Here is a 26,429-nt window from a genome sequence, read left to right on the forward strand (position 1 = left end):
GTATAACGCGGACTTGAAGAGAAAGTGAGGCAGGTACTAAGGTGGGCAGTTGACCATAAAGGTTTCAATGCATACATAGGTGGGTGGGCGTGAGTATGAAAATTTTACGCACCATGGGTGGTGAGTAAGAAGATTTTAGGTGGGTATGGGTATGGGGGAGAGCATACCGCACCCGCCCATCCATTTAGCCATGCCTTTACCGGCTTAAGAAGTAAGAACATTACATATACCAAATAACTACTTTCATTCAAAGGCATCAGCCTCCTGCGCATTCCTACCCACGGATGTAAATTTTCAATAGCTATGCAAGTAACCAGAAAAGGCAGACATTCGTCATAAAAAAAAACACAAATACCGAAACCGTCACAGCACCTTGTGTTTCAGCCTTCGAAGTACAAATGGACGTAGAACTTGATGAAGACGATTGATAATTAAAAGATTCTCCTCCTCAGACAACAAGCTCTGCTCATAGAAATTCAAAAAGTGGATGAACACAGAACTCCAGAAACCTCTGAATATAAACAGAGAAGAAAAAAACTGGTTTAACATATCCTACCTCATCTGGGGAATTGTCACCATTACTCTCAAATGGCTTGTTAAACCACTGAGAAAAGTCTTCAGAGGAGTTGAAAATGTTTGGCAAAAGAAAATTAAGCAAAGCCCACAGCTCCTCAAGATTGTTCTACAAGGACATACAATCATTTAGAATAACTCCAACTTGTGATAGGCACATAAATTAATAAGATGAAATAAACATTCAGTCAAGAATCAGAATTCAATCAGCAGATTTGATATTTGGATCATTCTTATACAATCTTCAATTTCCTTTGATAGGTTACACGCGTGATATTCATTCTCTTAAACTTTAAAGTGAAGATGTTTACATGAGATAAAAAAAAGTGTTTTATGTATGAGTTTAATTTAGTAAGTATGTAATCCATTTAAGTGAGGTTACTTGCAGTCTGAAAACACAAAATTTCAGATACAACGACATTATTTAAGAGTTTGTTTGATCATAATTTATTGTGACACTTGGAGCTTAAGTAAAAATGGTTGGCATGTGATAAGAAGACGCTTAAATGAACTGAGTAACATCCTAATTACATTAGGAATCTCAACAAGATTAGGATTATACTAATTAGTGTTTCTAATTAGAATTAGAGTTGTAATTGTTATCATAAGCAAAGACATAGGATCTGGACAAAAAACTAAGATTTTGATTAAAAGTTGTGAGTTTTTAGTTTTGTTATTTAGTTTTCAAGGTATAGCAATGAATCCAATTGGTTACTTTCCCATACAATTTGTTTAAGGTCAAGCTCTGAAAATCGTATCATGATCGAATGCGTAACACAAAACAAATGTAATTGCCCCAATGTCAAGTGGCTCCCAGCAGGGTTCGGGCCTCGGGGAACCAGATGTATGCAACCTTATCCTTGTTAGTGGTGATAACAAAGATGTTGTTTCCTATTAACTCTTGATCAATTGTGTAAGAAAAAAAAGAGGGGATAATGGGGATGAAAGTTTAATTAATAACCTGTAAAGGTGTGCCAGTTAATAGTAATCTGTGTGAGCTATGATAATGCTTCAAATCAGCATTTAGCTTGCATGATGCATTCTTTATTCGATGTCCTTCATCAATTATAATGTAATGCCAATGAATTTTACTCAACTTAGGCCTGTCATGCTTGTTCATTAGATATTCATAAGTTGTCAAAAGAACATTAAATTTCTGCTGGACTATGCTTTCCCTGCAGACAAATTAACAGGTCCAATTAATGAAGAAAATATTCGAGATTTCAAATGTTGAAAATTAGCCCCAAAGATGTAAACTAAATGCAAATTAGCATCATACGTTTTCAATGAAGCAAACTAGCCTACGAGTATGAAAAATCATACAATTAAACCTCAAGTTGGATTTCTGGTGAAATTTAATCGGAAAATAACAAACTCCTTGGGAAAAATGACTTTCCTGCCCTTGTCTTAATACCGTATATTATCAACTATAGAAAAAGAGATAAATAGCCGGAAGTAAAAAAATTTGACTTGGTATCTCTCCTCTATTTCCAGTTTAAAGGATTGGAAATCTGATTTTTTTTAATTAAAGGAAATTGATGATTTTACAAAAGGTTAGTGAGTTTACCTTCATCTCCCTAGCTTGAATTTTCTATTATCTGATGGAAAATTCGAAAATCATCAAAAACCATATCTTGAACTTGCTAAATCAGACTTCTACTGTAGGAATCACGACATACCACGAGATCTATATTGGTTTAGAATCTCTATTACAACTTTAAGTTTCAAAAAACGGAGGAGATTGAATGGGTATAAAGTTTAAGCTAGATCAAGCTAGAAAAAGGTGGTCAACGAGGAAAAACAAGGATTGTTTTATTTTAGGAGAGAAAGGAAGAACCTACTTAGAAAACATAGTATTTGCTGGAATCGTTATGGAGACCATATGTATTATTGATAAAATAAGGTATTTAAGTTGAGTACAAACAATTATTCAACTTTTTTCCACCAAGTTTTTTATTTTCGATGAAATTTCACTCATTGCGCAATTCAAATACTTGTGGGAGTCGGCTTCAGCCTCACTCGGCCCTAGCCGTTGCAGAAACTGCTCCTATTCTTTCTCGAGTCGAGGGACTCTTTGACCGCGCTCTCCTTTTATTTGGTATGAGTTGCCGCCGTCCTTCCCTCCCCGAACCCTGACCATAGTTTTCTATGGGCGGGATACACTGGGTATGATGATGATGAAGAAGAAATACTTGTGGGAGGTATTTTCTACATTAAAATTGTTTGGGGCTGATTTGCACCTTAGTCTAAACCTTTGGGGAAACTTTGCCACTTCCGCAAAATAATGTGTGCTGACATATAGGAAACTTTAAAAAAAACATGCACATTACTTGAATAGCCTACGCCGTTCCTCCGGAGGCCCGGTATACACGATCTTGTTTATGTCAGGTGCCCAAAAATTCATTTCCCGTTCCCATCCCGGAAGAACTGATGACGGAACAACCACTAAGAAAGGTCCCCTGTCATTTTTTGTCTCCATCAAATAACACATCAAAGAAATCACCTGCAATATATAAACATAAGGTCATCCATAATATCGGCTCATAAACAGCTGGAAAACAAAATACCACTATTATCGGATCTTTTGTCCATTTAAGCATCATATAAGGACAACTAATACCTGAACAGTTTTCCCAAGACCCATTTCATCAGCAAGAATCCCATTTAAATGATTATTGTACAGTGAGACAAGCCATCGCAAGCCACTCATTTGGTACCTAAATCACAATAGATTAAAAAACTAAGCAAACAAAGTTCACTCTTGGTGGGAAGAAAACAAGAATAACAAGATGCTCAAAGAGCCTTTAAAAACTTCTTGTTCAACATACTCTCTAAGTTTTCCACCTCGAAGTCCAGTTGGTTGTTCTGCAATGCTTTCTTTGATGCTACAAAAATTAAAATAGGGTGAAACGAAGGAGGAAAGGCAAAAGACATCAACGATATAACAGACTGACAAGCAGAAAATTGAAGCTGCATAACAAGAGTTGTTGATCTTATTATTTACAGTATTTACTCTGATGCTCCCAACTTACATATTCATCAACCAGAAAGCTCACCTGTTTCTGTATTTTATTTTTATTTTTATACCAAATTTTTTTTTTTTGATAAATAAAGAGCAATATACAAGGATAAGGATGAGAAATCCCATATAAGAACAAGATTACATTAAGATTCTCTATTCATTCCTACAAAGATCAAATCAAGCCATTGGATCTAGCCCAAAATGTGGCTAGGAGCTTACCTCTCTCTTAAACAACATTTAAAGGAAGAGCTCTATCCCTAAAAATTCAATTATTTCTATTCATCTAAATAAAACAAAGAATGGAGAAGAAACAAATATTCCAAATAATTTTTAGGTGACCCTTAACACCGAAACCAAAGATCTCCCCTGACGCTAAATAATCCCATCCACATATCCTTGGACAAAGATGTGGCCATTATCTTCCATGCTATTGTAACACAATTATGCACCGCTGAGGGTTGAGAGATGATTGTGAGTGTCTTTTTTGAAGCTTCTCTAAAGTGTTGAGCTTGCCCGTGTCTATGAGCCACGAAAATACTCTAATCTTGAAGGAAACCTCCCTTTTTTTACACCAAATGTTTTGGTTGGCTGAGTTAAAAGGGTAGGTGAAAAACAGAAACAAAAAATCATAAGTAGGAATCACAAGATGACGGAAACTCGCAGTTGAAGATAAAGTATTGGAGGTGGAGTTTTCTTTCTTTTTTTGCTATCATTTTTTCATTCTTTTACATTTTTATTCTTCCCCCAAAAATATTGTAGCTGTGAACTATAATTTGGAATAATGAGATTAAATAAATGATACTCCGTGTTTATTTTTATTCTTTCTAATTTCTAGAAAGTCACATTCTTTCTACTATTCATTTTACTAATTTGGGTATGGCCCCCCATATGTAACCACAACTGTCCCCTACATCCTTCTCTTAATTACGCCCTTGACCTGTTATAAAATCTTATTAATCATAATGATCCCCCAACTAACTTCCACCTTCATCAGCATATAATTCCCTTCTCCCAAATGCTCCCTCGCAATCATAATGACCTGTTAAAAAATAGTTTCGACGGATGTGCAGACAGTGCGGATGTTTCGGCCTATATTTTGGTTGCAATAAGCTAGAAGATTTCTACAATAGGGTTGTGAAACGGTAATGTGGGCATTATTTTGCACTATGCTCACAAGTATTTTGCATTTAAATTAACATAATCCCCTCCTCCAATATGGCCCCCCACTAATTTCTAGACAATGTGCCTCAAAATGCAGAAAGAATTAAACGGAACACAGGGAGCAATAAGCCAATAACCTTCCTTTTTTAGTTGAAATGCTTTAATGTTCACATTTTGCTGATGCACAACTTTGACCATTAATATCTCAAGTATCTTTAATAAAAATTATAAGAGTGACATTTCAAAAATATAACTCGACACAAATCCAACATCATGTCACATAATAACAATTTTTGGCTGTTGAAAAAAGTTGGTCTAGGTAGAAATTGCGCCAAAAATAATGTTAGTTTTAAAATAACAGAGAAATATACTTCCTAAAATGATACTTATTTTTTAAAAAAGAATCCAGAAATAAGTGTGCATACCCTGTCTTTGAATTCTAGATTCCTTTATTTCCTCTCTACCAATAGTAGTACAAGTCTGAAGTGTTCTGGTTATATTCAAGGACCTGAAGATGTATTTCTTACATAAAAAGTTATATTAGCTATTGTAAGATTCAGCCTTAATATTTCCCCGACATTACTAGAGTTTGAGTATATATTTTCAAAACTACATAGTTTGTCAGTTAGATATTACTGGATATGTAAACTGATGAGAACTAGTAAAGCTATATGAGAATTTCCAATCTCTATCACTATGATACCAACTAACCAAAGTCATTTGTTACAATAAACTATGTCTCTCAATCCAGCCCCTTTTTCTGATTCTTATACAAATTCTTCATCACCTACCATAATAAAATTTCTGATTAACTTCTATAACCCAAACCTCCAAAATCATCTTTTTTCCTTATTCACTCCTAGTCCTAAGTTCTACCCGATGCCCTAAACACACATTCAATCAAAATTCCTCAATTAATTACAAGAAATAGATTCAAACGGAACCCCAAGTTGTACCCTTTTACACTAAACATCGAATTTCAGATATTTGTAAAACAAAACACTATATGCCCTTCAGGTTTCAACTTTTTGACTTCTGCCAGTAATCTGTTGCCATACTCATCAACATTCAACACCCTTCTGCCAGTAATTTGATTTTGAATCCTCGTATTAAATTACTACAATAGAAGATTTTTAAGTCAACTGATCGTGACGAAAATAGCTGACCAGCCCCGCTTCCTAGTGATTTCTTATCAGCACGAAACCTTACTATAATTCAGCATTTTTTCCTAAGTTGTTAGTTTGCTGATACTTTTCTTTCTTTGTGATTTACAGTTTGCACCTAAGGTTACAGCTTACTAGTAACCACAATGCAAAAACATGGCTGCATCACAGTATCGAAAAGGATTTTGAGGTTACTGCAATGGAAATATAGGCTGCATCATTCGCATTAACAAGTATATTTACACCTATGATTATTGGTACAAAACCAAACAAAAATTTTGTTTAGAATTATTCTTGCTGTCTTTTGGAAATTTAAACCCATGTTTATAGGTGATGAAATGGACAAAGTACAAAGAACAATACCCTATTTCAACAGTTATTGGGTGCAACAAAACATACATACTTGGTGCAACAAAACATAAATAACAGACTTAGAAATAGGATATTATTGTAGTCTGTAGACATAGGATACTGTTTATAGGTAGTAAATCCGTATGTGATTATTGCTGACAATAGCAGTGTTGCAGAGAGTGAATTAAAATGGGATGGAAGTAGACAAGTAGTAACAAATGGAAACATTTTCTCTAAAAATAGATAAAATATTCCAATATTCTTTCCATTTTCCTCCAAAAGACCCTTTTTCTGTACTCACTTCTGAAAAGGCCTATGTTTAATACTTACATGCCATTATGTATATTTGAAAGTTAGAAACTGCAAATTCCCAGTAATTTTTCCATGTTATTTTGTTCCTTGAGAAAATTCAGTGACACTTTTATCCACTTGACTTTCTCATAACATATGTCCGTTGTCTAATTTCTAAAGACCATGCGCCATTCGAGCCGACTCTCAAGTCATTTCTTTGACGTGATAAAGGTTAGATGCCATTAACCAAGTAATACATCTTTAAACCAACAGCTATTAAGCACAAGCACAATTTAAAGATGCAAAGCCAATGCTTTTATCATTTTGTTCAGATGAAAGAAACTGAAACAGAAATGTTCAAGAAAATGTAAACCGGTTGGGGGAACTAGCTAAGCCCCTTTCACATTTAAGGCACATTGAGGGGAAGGCACACAAATGTCAAAGCTGCATAGATAACATTAAGGCTCTTTTGAAGGGAAGTCTCCAGCATTCCCTGTTTTGCAGGTTTCAATGCCTTCCCCTTCTCTATCATCCCATCAAAAAGTTTAACCAGTCTTTTTACTGCAAAAACTTTCACTTTCACAAATATTCAACTTTCATTGATTTATTATAATGAAACCTCAGAAAACTCTGTGTTTAAGCTGGGAAAACATTTACATCGTTAGTCCAGAACTTCTTTACATTATAGTAAAGCCTAACATTATGAGATAAAACAAAAATAGCAAGATTTGATGTTAGCAGACATGCAATCATACCTATGAGCAATCAAGTAGTACTTCTCATTGCTTTCCTTGTAATGCTGCAAAAAGAAAATTGCCACCAGATGAGATGAAAAATTACCTTTGAAAAAAGATAGGAATTATATCCTACGGCTTACCTTTGCCTGATCATTCTCATCCTCTGTCTCAGTGAAAATGTCATAATTTTCATCAATAGTTGCAACCCTGTTTTCGTCCATCTCAACCTGTCGAGCAGCGGCCTTTTCCTTCTTGAGCTTAGATCCAAGCTTTAGAAGATATTTCTCGGTCTCTTTCAGCAGTTGCTTCACTCTATCAGATTTTGCATCCTAGGAATTTTTTCCAATTTCATTTTTGAACATTATGAATGGAAAAAACTGCAACAAACAAGCTATTTCATAATTAGATGCAAGTACATACCTGAACCATCCGCAGATAACCCTCCACGTCATTGATTTTCAGTAAGTTAATTTTTTCACGCTGAATTCTATCAATTTTTTCTCTGTGTATCCGTTCCTTCCTTTTGTGATACTCTTTCACATAACGATTAAAACCCTTGCATCTTTCTCTCTTATATTTAAACACATCCTCCAGTCTCTCCCTAAATGCAATTGAGGTAACACATGAAAAACAACGAAAAAAAGTCAAGAAAATGCATTTTATATAACAAGCATAATCAGAAATTGAACAATTTGTTTAGGAGGAGGATGGGACACACTTGTGTACTTCTACTTCGCTGAAGAACTCCTTCTGCCTCTCACGTATCCTCTTTTGACGTTCTTCCTTCATCTTCTGCTCATATTTTTCAACATGCTTCAACCTCCTACCAATTCGATGTTTCTTGATTGACTTCAATCGATCCATTTCAGTTTGTATGGGCTTAAAGAAATCACTTAGAATATTTCTGCAGAATAGAGATCAATAAGATTTCATAATGCTAGAAAATGAATATTCTAGCACAAGACAAACGTAAAATAAACACATTTTCACCTTCGAAGGCAACGCTGAAGCTCCAATAGTTGAAGCTTTTTCAACCCAATCACACTCCTTGTTTTTGCAGATATATCTGCTGATGAGCTCACTGTTTCCTGCATATCAAAGAAAAGATATCAGAAAACCCATCAATCAGTGTCTTTATGAAGTGTATTAAACAAGAGACTAAAACTTTACAGATCTTGACAGAGTAAAAGAATCCTAAGGGCTTAGTTTAAGGTTAGATTGCTCCATACATTATGTTAGCAAATTAAATAGATAAGACTTGCAAGGCATTACTGGTAAAAATTTGAGTTTGAATTTATTAGTCACATTCATATAACCAATAAATTTTGCAATGAATAACTGAATTCTGATTATCACTCCTTAAACAGCACTGGACGTAACAAGATGCAGTGGGTATTCAACTAAGATGCATCCAACAATGAATATTGAATAAAGCACTTTACTCATTGGGAAACAAAAAACCATAAGTGCAATTTTACTCAAACCAACCCTAACAAACGTAGTCGCTTCAAAAAAAGTGATGCAACAAAACAAAGTCACTGCATCAAAATGCACATGAAACGAAAATGTAGCACACTCCATCCTTAGTTGCAAAAAGGCGGTAATGGTCACAATGGATGTAACGGACACGATGATGTTGTAACCGAAGTGATGTGGTATCATAACGCCAAATATAGGCTGAAAGCATGAGATACAATCCAAAACACGGGTTTTTAACACCTTAATAACGCAGAAATAATCGGGTTTTTTTTTGGAATTTTTATGACATGGCAGTTGGCAGATACAATGTGATACGCCTTGTTTTTGCACTATGGTTCAATTGGTTCCACAAGAATTTACGGCCACATAAATCAAATACTCCATATGGTAAAATAACATAAACAACTGATAATCCTCAAGTGAGGAGCCAATTACTAATAGATTCCCTATCTCCCGCCATGTGAACCACACTAGTAATTAGATAACCACAATTCAATCATTTTTTAACATAAAGCCAAAGTTCACTAATCTAATCTGCATTTATCCAAACGATTCTAAACAACAATTAACCATAAACCCATTATGAACTACTGAATTCATAAAACCCCAAACACACGAAATAATCATACGAGTATCAAATAAGTATTTGTGGGGGGACCATATGCTCCAGCATCAAAAATCCTTCTTGAAAGATGGCTTATCCCTGGATTCGTTATCCCTTAGTAAGCTATCAAACACATATTAGTAGCATGAACAAGAAGCCTGATTCTGACAGAAGAATCAAACGTATAGTAGAACTTGCCACGCTGCCTTCAATAATGAGGAAAAAATCAAGTACATAACCACGTATCCATTCCACAAAAGTACCAATAAGCTAAATCTTCCCCCTTCAATAGGAACAATCTTGTAAAATTATATTTCTTTCAAAGATAGTCTTAGTTAAAAACGAGGATATTTGACGGATGGTTGAAGTTTAAGAATACAATCACAGTCAAATAACATATTCATGTTAAAATTTAAAAGAACTAGAATATCATTATAATTCACCAAGAAATGATCTAGAAGAACAGGTGTAGATGAAGATATAACAATGACCTTATCCACAATAGCTTTAGAGAAGATTTATTTCATTGAGAACAAAAGTGTGTATCCAATACCAATTGTGAATTGACCCCCAATTTGATACACTACTTCAATATAAAGCACGGATAATTAAACCAATAACTATCAAAAAGTCCACTAAATTCAACTAGAAGGAGAATCAATCTTGCGTTTTTTTTTTTTTTATTTGTTGAAAAGGAAAATTTTATTATTAAATAAAGAACAAGATACAAAGATCATCCCTGAAAAAAACAAGTATATTACAATATGATTCTCCATTCATTCTAACAAAGATCATGTAAAGCAAAATCTGAAAACAAACCGTTAGACTTAGCCCAAAACATGGCGAGGAACTTATCTCACTCCCAAACTACATCAATGGAAGAGATCCCCAAAAAGATTGGCAAGCCATTCTAAATTAGTCCAATTCAATGCAGCAATATTTACATGTAAAACAAGGACAAGGTATAGGGAGGGTATAATGTGTATACTATAAAAAATTACCAGAAAATAAGTTATCCCAATAATGGCCAGAAATCACTAAAAATGTGAAACTGATTCCCAAAAGTGAGGCAACGATAAATAAGATTTCAAACACCATATGGGCCATATCATGCAAGGTCATAAGAGTTATGCGTCACGGATATCATTACAAATGAGTGATCAAATATACAACTATGACTTAATACAACATTATTTTTCTAGACAGGCATACACTAATCACTAATAAGTTTTTCAGCCAGTTAGAAAGCTGCAAACATCTACGGAATTAACTTGACATGAAAGTGCAAGTTAAATACTTCCTCCGTTCCAATTTACTTACCAAATTTGCTTTTTCACGCAGTCCAATGCACTAATTCAATCCTTAATATTTCTAATTATGTATAATAAAAAATTATAAAAATTTGATATTAATAATCTTTGCAATGAGACGAATCCAACAAGATCTCACTTGATTATATGTTAACCTACAGATTAAAACTAATTACAAATTAAGAGTGATGAATGAATAGTGTCATTTTTACCAATATTGCAACTATTATGGAACGGAGGAAGTACTAAACAAAATGGCCAAAGAAAACAGTGAGACTCCATTTATGACATAAATACTAGTGCAAGAATCAAGGGGCAAACAAAAACCTTAAGATCTTTAAAACAGGTTGCAATTCTCTCATCTGCTTTCTGCAGTTTCTGCATCCATCGATGTTCATTAGTGAATTTCCTCTTTTGGTGAGCTATAATCCACTTCTCAGACAGTGTATACTTTGGACAAGGAGTCAAATCAGCAGACATTGACTTTTCTTCCTCTTCAGGTTCTGAAGGTCAGTCAAGATGAGCAAGAGAGTTAGTATCGTTAAGCATGTAAGTATATAACTTGAATTGGACACTAGAACTACTTTTGACCCATCTAAGATAGATTTTGTTTGATCTCTAAACACCATTACCTTCTGCACATCATACTACGAGATGAGTGAAATCAAGAAATTATACACATGAAAAAGACTGAATCCTCATAGCCTCATAGGCAATGCATGAAAAAAACCCATTGCAAACTTTTTCTGCATATAATCAAAAATAGTTCTTGAAAAGAGACTTACATTCTCCCTTCACTGGCACGAGACTGAGGGCTACTGAATAGAAAGGTGAAGCAAAACCCATAATAGCATTATTTGTGTAAATAATAAAATAGTCAGGCCTCAACAACATAGCTCAAAATAGTGCCTGAGGAGGGTATGGCTTAAATGCTTCATAGATCTATCGTTCCAAATTTTAATCTTACTTTATATGTCCAAGGTTGTCTAGCCATTCAGCTTTTTAATAAAATAAGGCTGTTGTCATCTGTTGGCTACTGTATTCCATCATCAGTATGCTACTCACCAGTTCAGTAGAACATAGTTCTTCCACCCCACCCACACATTTTCAATAATGAAAAAAAATCCTAATTTACAATCACAAAGCTAATCACATTAAGCTCTCTTAGATGTAAAATAGAGTTCCACCTAGATAATTTTGGAGGAGAAAGAGGAGGAAACATTGACACGTGATGATATCAATAAACTATAAAGTAACATTTTTTATGAACTTATTTTCTTTTGCAATTCCAAAAAAGCTCTCTAAAGTTATTAGCCACCACCATATCATATTAACTCACCATGCATTGCATTTCTGAGCAACATATTGGCGTCATTGACTGGTCTTTCCATATGATGTCCATTGTCTACACCTTTAATTGACTTCCAAGGTGTGGATGATTGATCGAAACGCTGTTGATTCTGGATATTACTATCAAGTTGAGGCAAAACTGAAAAATTCTCATTGCTACTCCCCAAGTCATTTCTAATTGAAGTAGATGACCCCCGTGAAATGTCATTATGATTAAACCGAGTCCACCTAATCATCTCAGGTTTCGCCTGCTTGTATATACCAATAACAGAAGCAGCATGGTTTGCAGTTCCTGGCTGCAAAATATCTTCATGAACATGGATGGCTGGACTTCTGATTCCTAAAGCCTCTGGCTGCAATGAAGCTGACATACGTGCAGAAGAGTTGGCTGTTTCCTGGCGCTCAGTATCAACCTCTTGAATCCCATGTCCAAAAGGAAGGTGTTTCTTTTCTTCATCAGCATTTAAAGAGTCAGCCAATGAACCAGGTTGTCCAACTATTGGTTTCACATTCTCAGTCTCTTTTGAGACCAAATCACCCTCTCTGTAATTCAGAGCAGCAGTAGTAGAAACAGTATGAGCTCCATCACTCTTCACATCAACCAAGCTTCCTTGTGCCGGAGGGAGTTCACGTATAGAGCTTGACTCTAGAGTGGTTTGTTGTTTCCCCTGATCTTTAATTAGCTCATTTTGTACTTCATCAACACTACTGCTGGATCCTAACAGAAGGAAAAGCTATTTTAGCACTTTCTAAATTATGAAACATCAATCTGCCAAAAAAACGCTTTAGATCTTTTAGCACACTATTCAGTGAAAATGATACAATTATGCAAAGGGTAGAAAAATACCATCTTTAGTAAAGATGTTTCCTAGTGCAATCTCAAGATGAAGTCTTTTTGGAGACACCCCATTTCTATGAAAAAGAAAGCAATATATCAAAATAAGATAACAAAATTCCGTCTTTCTCATTCTTTAGCACGGTCTTTTCAAATAATTACAGCACAATGTGAACCTGAAAGCTAGGAAGACAAGGCATTGCGCTCTCAGTTGCTTCAAATGATGCTCTTTGAAAGGCATGCTTGTTACCATAACAGGATTTGCTTGATATTTCCCTGTATCTCTAGAGACGGAACTTTCAGGTATTCCTGTTTCACAGAGATTGCTGAGATTACCACCCTGAGAAAAACACAACCAAGAATAACAGATTAAAGTAAATATAAGCTCATAAGTCCAGACATGAAACACTCAACACAAAGAGGACACCTTCAAATTGAACAAAATGGAGATATTAACTTTTGTGGTAAAAAAGGGACACAAATTCCAAGCATGTAAAATGATCACGAGGGATGGTAAAAAAAACTACTATGGAAGAGCAAGACGCACAGAGCAGCCTCTTCCATTATCCATTTCTGTATGAAAAACAATAGTTCACCAACTTGACTTAATGCCAGAAACACACTTGACCTTACTAATATATTGTCATTCCATATTTTATTTTTACCTATTATTGTATATGCCTAAGAACTGAAGCAAAGAAATAGAATCAAAAATATAAATCTGACTTTGAAGCACTATTAAGCAAAAACTAAGATCAATTTACAAACACAACTGCTCCCACGGTCCCACCTTCAAAACTAATATATCGAACAATTTCAAGAATGGTCACAACCCTGTAAGACAGTTTATTTCAAATGGAGACTCATAAAGACTCGCTTATTAAAACACTTCTTGTCTATGCTAAATTGTTTCTTTTTCCATAAGAAAAGTATCCATTCAACAGAAGTCTACCGCATAACAATCAGAAGATAAGAATTCCAATCACAATTTTGGACAAGTCAAACTATAATTTTGGGAAAAGTCAGAGTTTATGAAAATTGTCAACCTATGATTCCAATAAATAGAGTATTTGTCATCTGTCTCTCCCAGTATTAACTTGGTAGACATCCTCCCTCCCTCTTCTTCCCCTAAAAGTCCAACCCCCAGGTGCACAACAGTGAGTGACTAAAGTGGGTGAATACATGGAATAAAACTCTCCCATTACGTTATGTAGCGCCCGTTATAACTTGTTTGAGAGTTGTCGGGACGTCGAATCCTGTTATGTTACGCTGCATGAGTTTTCACGGTCAAAACGCCGTTACATTACATGTAACGCCCGTTATTTCACCTCACTTGTCTCCCCGTTTAATATTCCAAGAAAACCCATTAACATTAATTATTAGAAATCACTTAAATAATAGTTACTAATAATTTGGGTCGTTAAACAAAATAATTAACAAATAAGTTACTTAAATTCAAAAAAAAACTACTAAAGTTAATTAATTATCCACTAAAAGTACCTATAGTGTAATTACAATAGCTATGGGCATATTATTACCTAATAATAGTAGTTCAAAAAAACTTATAAGTTCAAAACACATCTTATGTGACATTTTAAAAAATCACACCGCATCGGCCACGATTCACGCTATTACTCTGTTATTGTCCTTTTCCTCTACACCACGACAGTTTCCTCGGGCGATCGCAATCCTTTTCTGTGGGTAATAAGAAAATTGCAAAAAGAAGAAGAAAGAGTATTCGATTGCATTACCTGAGAAAGCCTGTCAGCATTTGTTGGTACATATGAAATCCCCGGGGTATCCAAAGAAGATGCTGAATTTAAGTTCCTCATTATGTCAACTTGGAGACCTGATGACGGAGCGCCTATGGTTGCTCCACCCTTGATAAATCCCTGCTTCCAGCATTCAGTATCAACTGCAAAAATGACAATGGACACATCAATAAAAACCAACCCTGCAAAGTACAAATTTTGTTTACCTAGCCTCATAGTGCAGAGTGTAGATAACAAAACAGTTAACACACTTCCCCCACAACAGAAAGGACACTTCCCTCACAACAGAAAGGAACACGGTGAAACTTGATTTAAGAAGGAACCGCACAAAATGGTTCCATAGGTCCATGAACTATTGCTCATTACATTTGTACTTTTTTGAAATCGACTCATAGTTCAACTATCTATAACAAATTGTGTCACAAAAGCCAACGGCCTAACACCATAGCAAAAATATGGCTCCCACCAGTGACAAGGTTAAGGTGGTGTGTGTGCTGTGGCGGATCTACACTTGGGCCTCCCCGGGCATGTTCCCCGGGTGAAATTTTAAAAAATTTTAAAATTGGAAAATCAAGGGAATGTGAAACGCGCGTCATTTGCTTCTTTCAAAAATTAGAATTCACTCAATAATTCTTCATTCTCTCTCTAAAAGATAAACCCCTAACAAACAAGAAGGTAAAATTGCAGCAACCACAGCCTTGCCGCCGCCTGCCACTGTCGTCTATCACCGCCGTCTGCCCCAGCCTTGAAGCCAGCACTGAGCCATATGTCTGGCTGCTCTGCTGTCTCACAAAGCAAAAACCCTAAAAATCAGAAACTTGAATTTTCAAAGTATTTTCACACTCTTAATCTTAATCTTTATATTATAATCTTCAATCTTAAATTCTTAATCATAATGTTTTAATCTTTAATCATGATCTTAATTTTGATTCTTAAATTTTGTTAGAATGTTATTTCTTAATTTTTTATGTTAATCTTTTTTGAATAATTGAATATTTGATAATGTTAATGTGTTTGTTTATCTTCTGCTTACAATTTGTCATGTTTTTCTCCAATTAATGTTTTCATCTTTTCTTAAATAAAATTTTACTATTGTTTGGTAATTTGCAGAATGGTTTGATTTTGCCATCAGATTCCTTTGCCAATGACCTTCATCTTGAAGTAAGGGACAAGTTCTCTATCATGGTTTTTGAATGTTGTAAATTTTGAAGTTAGCAACATGGGAAAATCTTATTTTCGTTTGTTTCATAAGTTAGAGATTTGGTTAATTATGTAAAAATGTTTGGTGCAGTTACTTACTTATCTCTGGCTGGTTATTTACTTGTGGCACTAGGTGTAATTCTTATTCTTGGATACATATACAGTGGCTCAGGTAAAAAAGAGATTGTTAGCAGGATTGAAGGTAGATACACTTACTTGTCTCTAGCTGGTTATTTACTTCGTCACATTGATTACGTTGATTAGTCTATTACACGAATGAGCATAAGTTAGACTCTTATGATTTTCTTTTGTGTTAGTAACTTATCTATTGATTGATTTGAATTGTGTGAGAAAATGTCTGTTATTGAAAGAAGTATCTTGCTATGTTTGTTTTACAATTATGTATTTGCTTTTGGATATTAAGCAACTTTAGGTTCTTGTCCATATCTCATATTGCTCAATGTTGCTGTAAGCACACATGTTTTCATGTTTTTCAGATAAACAAACTAATGACATTAACCCATTGTGAATCCTACAAGTGATGGAGTTTGGTGCAGTTAAATGATGTTGGTTTTCACCTTAGCTTTCAATGGACTTGTTTTTGACTTTGTAAGTTGAGTAATATCTTCAATTTTCTATTAATTCAAAATAGTTGTTTTTTGTTGCTACACAATGGCTTCTACAAGTCATTTTACACAGTAAAAAATATTTTAGTTTTTAATTCTATAAACTTCACTCAACCGAAATTTCATCCATTTGTTGTGCCCCATATGTCTCTAAACCCTGGATCCGCCACTGTGTGTGCACCAAAGTTTCCAAGTCTCGCGTTACTCTTTCTTTAGGTGTCAATATAGTAATGTGCAAGTGAGGCTACAATATCTGATCAATGATGGGGATATATATATATTGCATACTTCTCAAAAGAGGAAATCGGAGTGAAGGAAGTAAAGACCAATTGGAGAAACCTTTCAACAATGCAACAATGAACAATGAACCAAAAGTATATAATTTAACTAGGAGTCATGTCTTAGCTAGTGAGCTAGTCGAGCTTGACACAGTCAAAGTTTGGCCAAAGCTTGCCCCACTGGGCTTTACCCTAGTTCAGGCACTCAAGATCTTAAAAGGCTTAACAAAAAAACTAGTTTAACACATGGTAACTTTTAGTATTAAATTTTGCATAAATCAAACTTCTAATTAAATTTGTATAAAATTTAGTCATATACTTCCATACTAGAGACTTTTTACTTGAATTTCTCACTAAACCCAATGACTTTGTGAGTACAATCACAAAATCCCCTAAAACAGAATAATAAGAAGATAGCATACAAACAAATTAATGAATCTAGTTCAAAATAAAGCTCAATCAAGCCTTGTGGAAAAGATTCAATCTCATTATCAAAGATGTCGAACATGAGCTTGTAAAGCTTCGAGCTCAAGTCGAGTCAAGCCTAACTTTAACAAATCAAAGTACATTATTTCTGTGTTGGTAGGCAAACATAAATCAAACTTTCAAAGCATGTAAGAATGTTTAACAAACATTTTCGAGGTTTTTCCTTAGTTGTAGAGGTAGAATCTTGGCCTTAAAAGGGAGGCACAAATGCAAAAGACTAACAACGAGTAGATAAAGAATTCATTATCCGCACAAGGACTTAACACAATTCAAAACCCTTCCACATATTAGTACTCTCAAACAGTAGCAATCGATTGAGAAAAGAAGAAAGGAAACTAATCCAAATTGAAACCAATGCAAATAATAGTTCAAAGCTTGTAGCGAAAGTCGAGATTCTAAAAGTACATTCTAGAGATATTTTGCTTCTAATGGTTAGAAGCACATGAATTCTTCAAATCTGTAAAGCCTACCGTAATCATGGGTGAACTTTCATCCTTCATTGCTCCAAATGACTGACTGTCAACACATGAAAGAGGTATAAACTAATTTCCTAAACTGCTATGATGTATATGTAAGACTTACTGAAGCACATAAGCTCCTTCCTCCCCTCCTTCACTCTCACTCCTTTCCTCAATGTATAAAACACAGAAAAGAAAAAAAAAAAAAAAAAAAAAAAAAAAAAAAAAAAAAAACAAGTCACAGTTGTGGAAATTACCAGGAAAAGTTCCTCCCGCTTCAGGCTTACCAGTAGACCTCTCCTTTCTTGCATCAGGCATGCCAGAGTGAAAATCACCCTGCTGCACAATATCATCAAGTGCTTCTTTTCCAGATGAATCATTCCTCTTTCTCTTGGTATTGGCTCTTTTAGGATCTATATAACTACCTTGTTGCTCCCGACCGATACTAGAAGGGCTCTCATGGTCAAAGGACATTGCACTCCTTTGGGGAACAGAGCCCTGGAAAGCATCATTCCCAATACTGCTAGGAGCAGCAGGTGGCCTGACTGAAGTAAAACCTTCGGCTCTGGTGGTGTCATTTTCAATCATGTCTGATTTAGAATCTGTGACAACTCCTGTGGACTGAGAACATCCTGCAAAATACTTCTATCGTTTATAAAATCAAACACATCAAATAAAAACATCCTTGAAAATTTAATGAATAAAGTAGGAGGTGTCAACACCTGCTGATTGTGCTCTGGCAGACTCTCCAACATGAGATCCACTGCTCACCGAAAGGCGTGATGACATCAATGCCTCAATATCAAGGCCGTGCTGATTTATAACTGTCTCCATGGCCCTGTAAATTGGCATTCAAGAGACAACGGATATAAACACTTCTATATATCATACTTTTTACTTTGTCAGCTGAAGAGAAATTTAATAAAAATGATAAAAACAGAATCCAGTTGATCACAACACTCTTTTAGCATTACTCTTATCTGAGAGTGCAACATTTACTCTGCTAAGCAACATTTTTTGGTGATATACTCTGCTAAAACATTGTTTTCAAATCAAAAACTTATGTCTGCATACAGGATCGATCAGTAAATAGCACGTGAGTACACCACAAAAGGCAATAACAGATGATTAGGGATGAATCATGGAAAGTAAGGCATATCAATTAAATCACTGGTGACATAAATGACATCTAGTTGACCAGTATTTATGCCTAATATTCCAACAAGTAATCTTCATAGGGTGAAATGGCAGCATGAGTCAGACAAAGCAGTAGATTAAAGAAGTGCAAAACAAGATGGTATCTTGTAACAATTTTGGGGCAACAGTGAAGTAACTACAGCAGATGTTTTGGTAAAGGTGTCTAGAATTAGTATTTAGTACATAGTAGCTAGGTTACAATGAGCATGGGTGTAATATCCAGAAATATTTTCCAAAAAAAAATTTTTTAAATTATAAAAAATTTAATTCTCTAAACCCTTAATTAAAGACGTGATTTCCCACCTCCCGCTCCCACCTTTTCCTGTATTTCCATTTCTCATCCTACTCTTCCTTCAACTTCTCCTTAACTAACATTTTTTACCACTATAAATTCATGTTATTATTCTTCAGTTTCCTTTTCACCATTATCAGTTTTTTTTCTCCTCTTTCAAACTCTTTTTTCTTTCACTTGCTGTTTTTTTTCTCTTTACACCCTTATTAGTTTCATCTTCTCCTTCATAGTATTTTTCAATCTTTAGCCAATTCATCGAAATAAGTTAGTTCGTAAAACCATATGCCATGCAATGGGCTGGCAGGTCAAAAGGATGAAGCAAAAGCTACTTTGCCTCACCAAACAAGAGATATTAGCCTCTTCTACAACAAAAGCTCACATATCAAAAGCGATATCACACAAAAAAAAAAGGGAAATTATCAATGGTATCCCTGTGTTTTTGCACTTTATCATTGATACCCCTGTGTTTTTTCGATTATCAATGGTACCCCCAGCATTTAACGCTAATTACAACCGTGATATTAATGATGACTTTGTCGTTATTTATCCGTTTATTTTGAAATTTAGCTAACCATGGTTACTTTTTCCTCCCTTATAAACCAATGAGAAAAATTGAACACCATTAGTGTAATAATTGAAAAGAACCCAAATGAGAAAAAATTATATTGAAAAGAACCCAAATGAGAAAAATTGATATTGAACACATAGTTAATTACAAGGAAGATGATATTGAACGCACCATTAGTGTAATAATTGGAGCTTTAGCAATGGAGGGAGAATAACAAGTCCTTGATGATGAAGAAGGAAGCAACCAGGTATGATCAACCAATGTGACCATGGTTTGGTTTTAAAAGAATTTAACGACAAGATAACGACAAAAACTTTATTAATGTCACGATTGTAATTAGCATTAAATGCTAGAGGTACCATTGATAATCGAAAAAACATAGAGATATCGATGAAACACAGCGGTACCATTGATAATTTCCCAAAAAAAATAAGCAAGCAATGACATGGAATTAACATGAAGTTGTACCATTACATAATGGCCACTATGTAACTATTTTGTTGTTGTTGTTCCTGATAACAAGATCAAGGGTTATTTCTATCCTTGATGAACAAGCTTAGAGAAAATGTATTATTGCATGGAGAACTTTCATGTGAACTAGTAGCACTTTCAAATAGGTAGTTTGACTTTTATAAGCCATGTGCAAGCTAGTTAAGGGATTTAGTGAAAGCTTAATGAAGATTATTAAATGCTTCTTGAAGTTTCCTTGCTTGTTCAACATATCTACAAAGTATGCAAGTTTAGTTTTCTAGCATGTGGCACATCAACATCTCAAGAACAAGGAAATATTTTGATGTCCCAAAACCAAGCATATAAGTATATAACCATTCTAAATTTGAAAATCCATTAATGTAAAATTTAAGCAAGGATTTTCACAATGCAGCATAGATGAGAAGTTGTAAAACAGAAGGCACACAAATAAAAATGGGTTACCTAGCTATAACTTGATATGGCATAGAATTTTCCTTCCCACTTGCTTTCATGTGCTGCAATATCTGAACCCACACAAGAATAATTATCAACATTTGTTGGCAATAGCATGCATATATGCATATCAATATAACTAAAATACAACAACCTATGTTATTCGGACTCGTACACCCATCGGACACGGATACATATCCAAGTTTCCGACTTAGCTATCTTGTACAAATATCCCAAATTTTGAACCAAATAAAAGTGTCCAAGTGTTCTACTCATTGTCACATGATTTGAATCTCCTTGCATGTCGCGAAGATGTGAATTGAAAAAAGCGAATTATTGAAAATTTTGAACTATTTTTATATCAATTTGAGCAAAACGTGAATCCAAAAGGAACTAGCTAGCAAACTATGTTATACTAATCCACAGGCATGCACTAATTAGGTACTTGAGGTAAAGTGAAAGAATCTAGAGACAACAATCAGGGTCTTAATTCCAAAAAAATGAGAATCAGTTACACAAACCATAAATCATGGATCATCGATATAAATTTTCCTTCGTCGTTTCTTCCTATTATCTACCATCTCAAACTTGAAAACTAAAATACTCCTTGCAAAATTAAAGTAAGAGCCAAAAAGCACTAACCACATAGAGTTTGGTGGCCAATTGAGATGGTTCATCTTTAGACTCATGAATGAGTTTCTGTAAAAGCTTTGCAGCCTCAAACTCAACATTGTTAGGATCCGCCATCACTTTGACACTTACGCACCACCGCGATGTTAAATTCTTCAAGGATTCATAAAAGTTATTTGAAAACACCACCAGCAACAGATTGACAAATTGAATTTGAAACACATACGAACCTGCAAAATTGAAAAGTATACAAAACCCTAATTTCACTTACAATGAATAAAACAATCAAATGCCTAACAATTCATAAGTAAGAACTGTCGAAAAGTGCCAGATTCCAGAAGAAGCTGGCTTTAAGATAAGTGACCCAACAGCAACAGTGAAGCAGAATCACAGTCATGGAACAACAATCTCCTTAAGATCTAGCTTTCCATAATTCCCTTATACTTCTTTTTTTTTCAGTCCAAAGAGGCAAATTCTGTGATATATTTTCCAAATTTCATCTAGATTGCAACATTAAACTATTAAAAATCTTTTTAAAATAAATATGTTTTCATAATTTTGTCATGGATTGGCTAATATTAATAAAATTTTGTGTAAACTTGTTATAATTTGTAGTTATGCATTGGAGTCGAATTTCATCTTATTATTTTGGTCATGAGTTTGTTTCTCACGTATTAATCTCTATTTAATTATCACAAAAATAGCTATTATTAGTGGCAATTTATTTTTTAAAATATAGCTAAATAAATGTTAAATATTTCTTGATTTTTTTGTATTTGGGTTTTAATTTATTCGTGTCTATATGTATCTTTGCAAATCAAAAACTTTTGTTATTTATTTGTTTACTTTTTTTCTAATAGATTATTCGATGTAATGTGAATTCATTTTTATGATACTTTTGTTTATTTAACGTGGATTGGTTGGTTTATACGTCTCAAATTTTGAACTATTTGGGTGATAAAAGTTGATAGTTAAACTATGAGGTCAAAGATAAGAATTACAAACAGAAAATATCCTAAAAATCAAGATTTGCACACCAATTGCAATTGCAATTGCAATTTGCACATGCACTCTTATTTTGGTGATCTCATAATAATCAAGTCACCGCCTACTAGACTAAGATCAGCAGTAAATTTACCTAAACACTATTAAGCATGCAACAAACAAGTGAAAAATATAGCATATAATTAATATTAAACGCATACACATAAAAACATTTTGAGACACTAAAAATTCACTCGTCATCACCATAAAATGTAATTCCAAAATGCTACTAAGTTTACTAAAATTTCATATTTCATCCTTTATTCCACAATTGATGCCTATTACACAACTTGTAACTTGCACTAACTACTTCAATAACACAAACATGAAATTTGCTTAAATCATATCAATATTCATAGCACAATCATAGAAAAAATTATTGCAATTATTACACATATGAGCACGTAGCTTGCAACACATCAATATAATTATTTATTGAAGCACGTGCAATAACAAGTAATATGTATGAACATGTAAAATGCACCTAATCTATGTCCGTTATGCACATACTCTTAAAATAGTTTGACTTTCAAACAATTTCAAAGTCTATATTAAACAAAACACAGGACATTTAAAATGGGAATCAATGGTTGTGGTTACCACTTGTATCGTTTGTTAGACGAGAATGGATCTCATATTGATGAAGTATCAGAGAATCATTGGCTATTGTAACTCCACTAGATTATATTGATACTCCTATTAGTTTAGTTTTCAGAGGCATGGATCAACTATATATAGAAGTTGTACAGGATATGATCATACTTTGCTATCGGACACCCTTGGTTGAAGTGTTACCATGTGGGTCTTGCAAATCCCAAAATGGTGGCCTATGGTCACATAAGAAGAATTTATGAATCAAGAAGAAGAGAAAGATAGTAAGGATATTGAGAAATACGTAGTAATGAGAAATAATTAGAATGGTTACTTTGGGTAGTGTAATTTCACTCTATTGCGTGTTTGTCAAACCAACCCGTTTGGTTGTTCTTTGCACATATTATATGTTGTTAGTCACTAATGTGTACATGTCTGTGTTCCTCGGTTATGACTCTTTTTATGATCTCACATTAACTAGCATGATGATCATAGATAGACCTAGTCGGTGATGGAGTCCTTTTGCTTTTGTATACGGGGGATTTGAGCATGCATCTAGTGTTGTGCAACAAACTAATTTCAATCGATGTGTAGTTCCACTTCTTTATTTTAAGTCGTTTATGTTTTGAGGTTGAGACATATGCCCTCATTTTGTATAGATTAATTTTCATTGCTCTGTTTATATATTATTTTGTACTTCAACATCTCAAGCGTTCACATGGGAACCACAATCCTTCATAAAGTTTGATGCTTAGAGATGCTGGTGATAAACCATTCTATCGTGATAGTTTATATCAAGGCCAAAGTAGCTTTCTTCCTATTATATTTTCATATTAGATTTTATGTATAACTGTCTTTCATACCTCTAACGTTCAAATGAGATGCTATCAAATTTTGCACTCACTTTTTCGGGAGTTGCATTCCTCTTTTAATTGTATTACTAATTTTATTTTCCTTTAATGTAACACCTAAATTTCCTTTCATCTTCTGTAGATTTGGTTGCATTACTGTCTTTATTTTCCCTTAATGTAACACCTAATTGTATTATTATTATTATTATTATTATTATTATTATTATTATTATTATTATTGAAGACTGCATGCTGCGATTATAGGGGAACCACAATATATAGTCCAACACTATATGTTGTGGATCCCCTAGAAGTGCATCATATAGCCATTTTTCTGCTCCAGTTTAAAAATCAGAGCAAAAAATAAATGCCATTTGTTCCTATTACATGTGCTTAGGGTAAAAAACGCAGCATAAAATCCTAAAAATCGCATCATATAATATTGTCTACTAGTGATAGCTTTTATGTAAAATAAGTAGACGCAAATAAAACTTCAACCAAGTGTAAAATAAAAGGGAATTACAACAAAATAGTATGGAAATACACAATATAATCAGGTTAAATAAAGTGAAATATTTGATGTTATCAAACTCCCCAAAGTCGTACCCTTGCTTGTACTCAGGCAACAAACATTATGAAGTCAAGATTTGTTCTCAAGCTACAAATATAAAAAGGAGATAGAAAACCTATAAGAAGGAAAGAAAAACTAAATTGAGAAAGCGTTAGGAATTCCTAATACTCATTGTCGCTAGAATCACATCAGTCACACATAGCACTTGTAAGAAGCCCTATAAACGTATAGGTGGCCCCAATATGACAATATAAGTCTCATGAGAGTTTTAAGAAAGAAACCAAGAAATTCAATACAAGTACAAGTGAAACCAACACAATCTAATAACTAGGCGATGCCATTTCCATCCCATCAACTTGTAACAATGCCATAAAGAAGAAAACACTATCATTTTAAGCACAAGACCAGAATTTAACCTTTAAGTCCAAGTACCATAATTAGAATCAATAGACAATCAATTTGGAGACTACATTGGAAAAACATTCCACCATACCAAACTAGTCCAAATATTGGTAGCTACTCACTTTAGTAGTGCATATGAGAAAACAAAACAAATAATTCACTCAATCAAATTTAGAAAGGTACTAAGCAAACTCATAATCTATCTCAACTTTGTGAACATATTCCATATAGGTAATTGACAACTCAATCTACTTTCTCTTGTAAGAGTTCAACTAAAAATGATATCCTTAATAATTTGGTAATGTGGTGTTCTAGTCTTTCATGATTATTTGGTTAATAACCAATCAATCCTCTTTGTATCACATAATTCACATTCAAGAACAACATGACTCGTGAGAATACTCTAAAATATAACAATGAAATACATAAGAAATATATAGGAGTATTCATAATTATTTATCTCTATAACATAAATTAGGTCAAAAACTATACTATACCTGAACGTATCCATCTCATACCCATCCGAACGGGTATCACTTCTACATAACATTTTGCTTTTTCAACGAGTTGGAATGCTTAACCGTATATTTGCCTCAATAAAAACTTAATATTTAGAAAGAGATATGCAGAATACACGACATAGTATTGATTTTTGCATTTTGCCACATTCTACCTCACTTGTCTAATTTTACTTTGTATGAATAAATTATTTGAGTACAGTACTACATAGTGCCGCTTTATTAAATTTTCTCACATCATACATTCTATTAATTTTGTTGTATATAAAGAAGTGACAACTCAATAAAGAGTCTACCATTTGTCTTTTTTTGATTGGTAGCAATTAATAGCATTAGAATGAATATCACATGTCCTTTTCTAAATGGTTCATAAATATTATCAGTCACGTTTTTAAACTTATCAAAATTACAATTTAGCATTTTAGGAAAAATTCATATATTAATAGAGATCATAAATTACTGTTATTCCAATTATATTGTAATTATTTTAAAATAGAAAAATTAACTGATAAATATAGCAAATATATCATAGGTGTTGCAATTATAATCAATCAATTACAATTACTTCTGTAATTTGGGAAATTACAAGAATCACAGAATTTTCAGAAATGAATTACAATTATTAATAGAGACAAATTTACAGATATTTCAATTATGTTGTGATTATTTTAAAATAAAGAAATTAACTATCAGTCTATTATAATCAATTTTGCAATTTAGGAAATTACAGGAATTATACAATTTTGAAAAATGACATAAATTGTTCTTTTAAACTAAAATGACATAAAAGACATTAAATTGATCACGAAAATCAGTCATCACATTGTTAAAGCTATCATAATTACAATTTTAAATTTTAGGAAAAATAGTAAGAATAATAAATCGGGTAGCAAATATGGCAACATATAAACTAATAATTAATATCAGTTAAATACACTATGCCAGCTACCATATATATTGCAATTAAAATCAATCAATTAAAAAATTGTCTGCATTTTCTGTTATGTAATTAGCCCTTTTATAAATTGTTATAATACTGAAATGAGAGAAATTACTATATTAACGTATTTGAAAATCCGTGCATTGCACAAATCACTATTGGAAAAAATATCATTTGCTGAGGTTTTTTGCCATTATTTGCTGCA

The 26,429-nt window shown here is 33.8% G+C and overlaps 1 protein-coding gene across 4 annotated transcripts in view; it reads right to left on the minus strand.

Moving 5' to 3' along the window:
* Window positions 1-21,889, minus strand: part of LOC130817235 (chromatin structure-remodeling complex protein SYD-like) — a 46,162-nt gene extending 24,273 nt beyond the window's left edge. For 3 of the 4 annotated variants that reach the window (XR_009043760.1, XM_057682903.1, XM_057682901.1), the window contains exons 1-20: window positions 21,320-21,889; window positions 20,687-20,748; window positions 18,419-18,534; window positions 17,954-18,328; window positions 14,628-14,791; window positions 13,053-13,216; window positions 12,889-12,953; window positions 12,031-12,759; window positions 11,019-11,194; window positions 8,289-8,386; window positions 8,017-8,202; window positions 7,719-7,899; window positions 7,439-7,627; window positions 7,317-7,360; window positions 3,402-3,458; window positions 3,194-3,290; window positions 2,904-3,076; window positions 1,535-1,748; window positions 557-682; window positions 373-462 (exon numbers count right to left, since the gene is read on the minus strand). Coding sequence is in view for 3 of the 4 variants with exons in the window: in XM_057682903.1 (XP_057538886.1) it covers window positions 373-462; window positions 557-682; window positions 1,535-1,748; window positions 2,904-3,076; window positions 3,194-3,290; window positions 3,402-3,458; window positions 7,317-7,360; window positions 7,439-7,627; window positions 7,719-7,899; window positions 8,017-8,202; window positions 8,289-8,386; window positions 11,019-11,194; window positions 12,031-12,759; window positions 12,889-12,953; window positions 13,053-13,216; window positions 14,628-14,791; window positions 17,954-18,328; window positions 18,419-18,534; window positions 20,687-20,748; window positions 21,320-21,424 (3,411 nt within the window). In the remaining variant the exon portion in view is untranslated. The remainder of the gene's footprint in view (window positions 1-372; window positions 463-556; window positions 683-1,534; window positions 1,749-2,903; window positions 3,077-3,193; window positions 3,291-3,401; window positions 3,459-7,316; window positions 7,361-7,438; window positions 7,628-7,718; window positions 7,900-8,016; window positions 8,203-8,288; window positions 8,387-11,018; window positions 11,195-12,030; window positions 12,760-12,888; window positions 12,954-13,052; window positions 13,217-14,627; window positions 14,792-17,953; window positions 18,329-18,418; window positions 18,535-20,686; window positions 20,749-21,319) is intronic. The other variant, XM_057682902.1, reaches the window with a different exon arrangement.
* Between the last annotated feature and the right edge of the window lie 4,540 nt (window positions 21,890-26,429).

Source organism: Amaranthus tricolor, chromosome 1 (genome assembly GCF_026212465.1).
Source record: "Amaranthus tricolor cultivar Red isolate AtriRed21 chromosome 1, ASM2621246v1, whole genome shotgun sequence".
Lineage (NCBI taxonomy): Eukaryota > Viridiplantae > Streptophyta > Magnoliopsida > Caryophyllales > Amaranthaceae > Amaranthus > Amaranthus tricolor.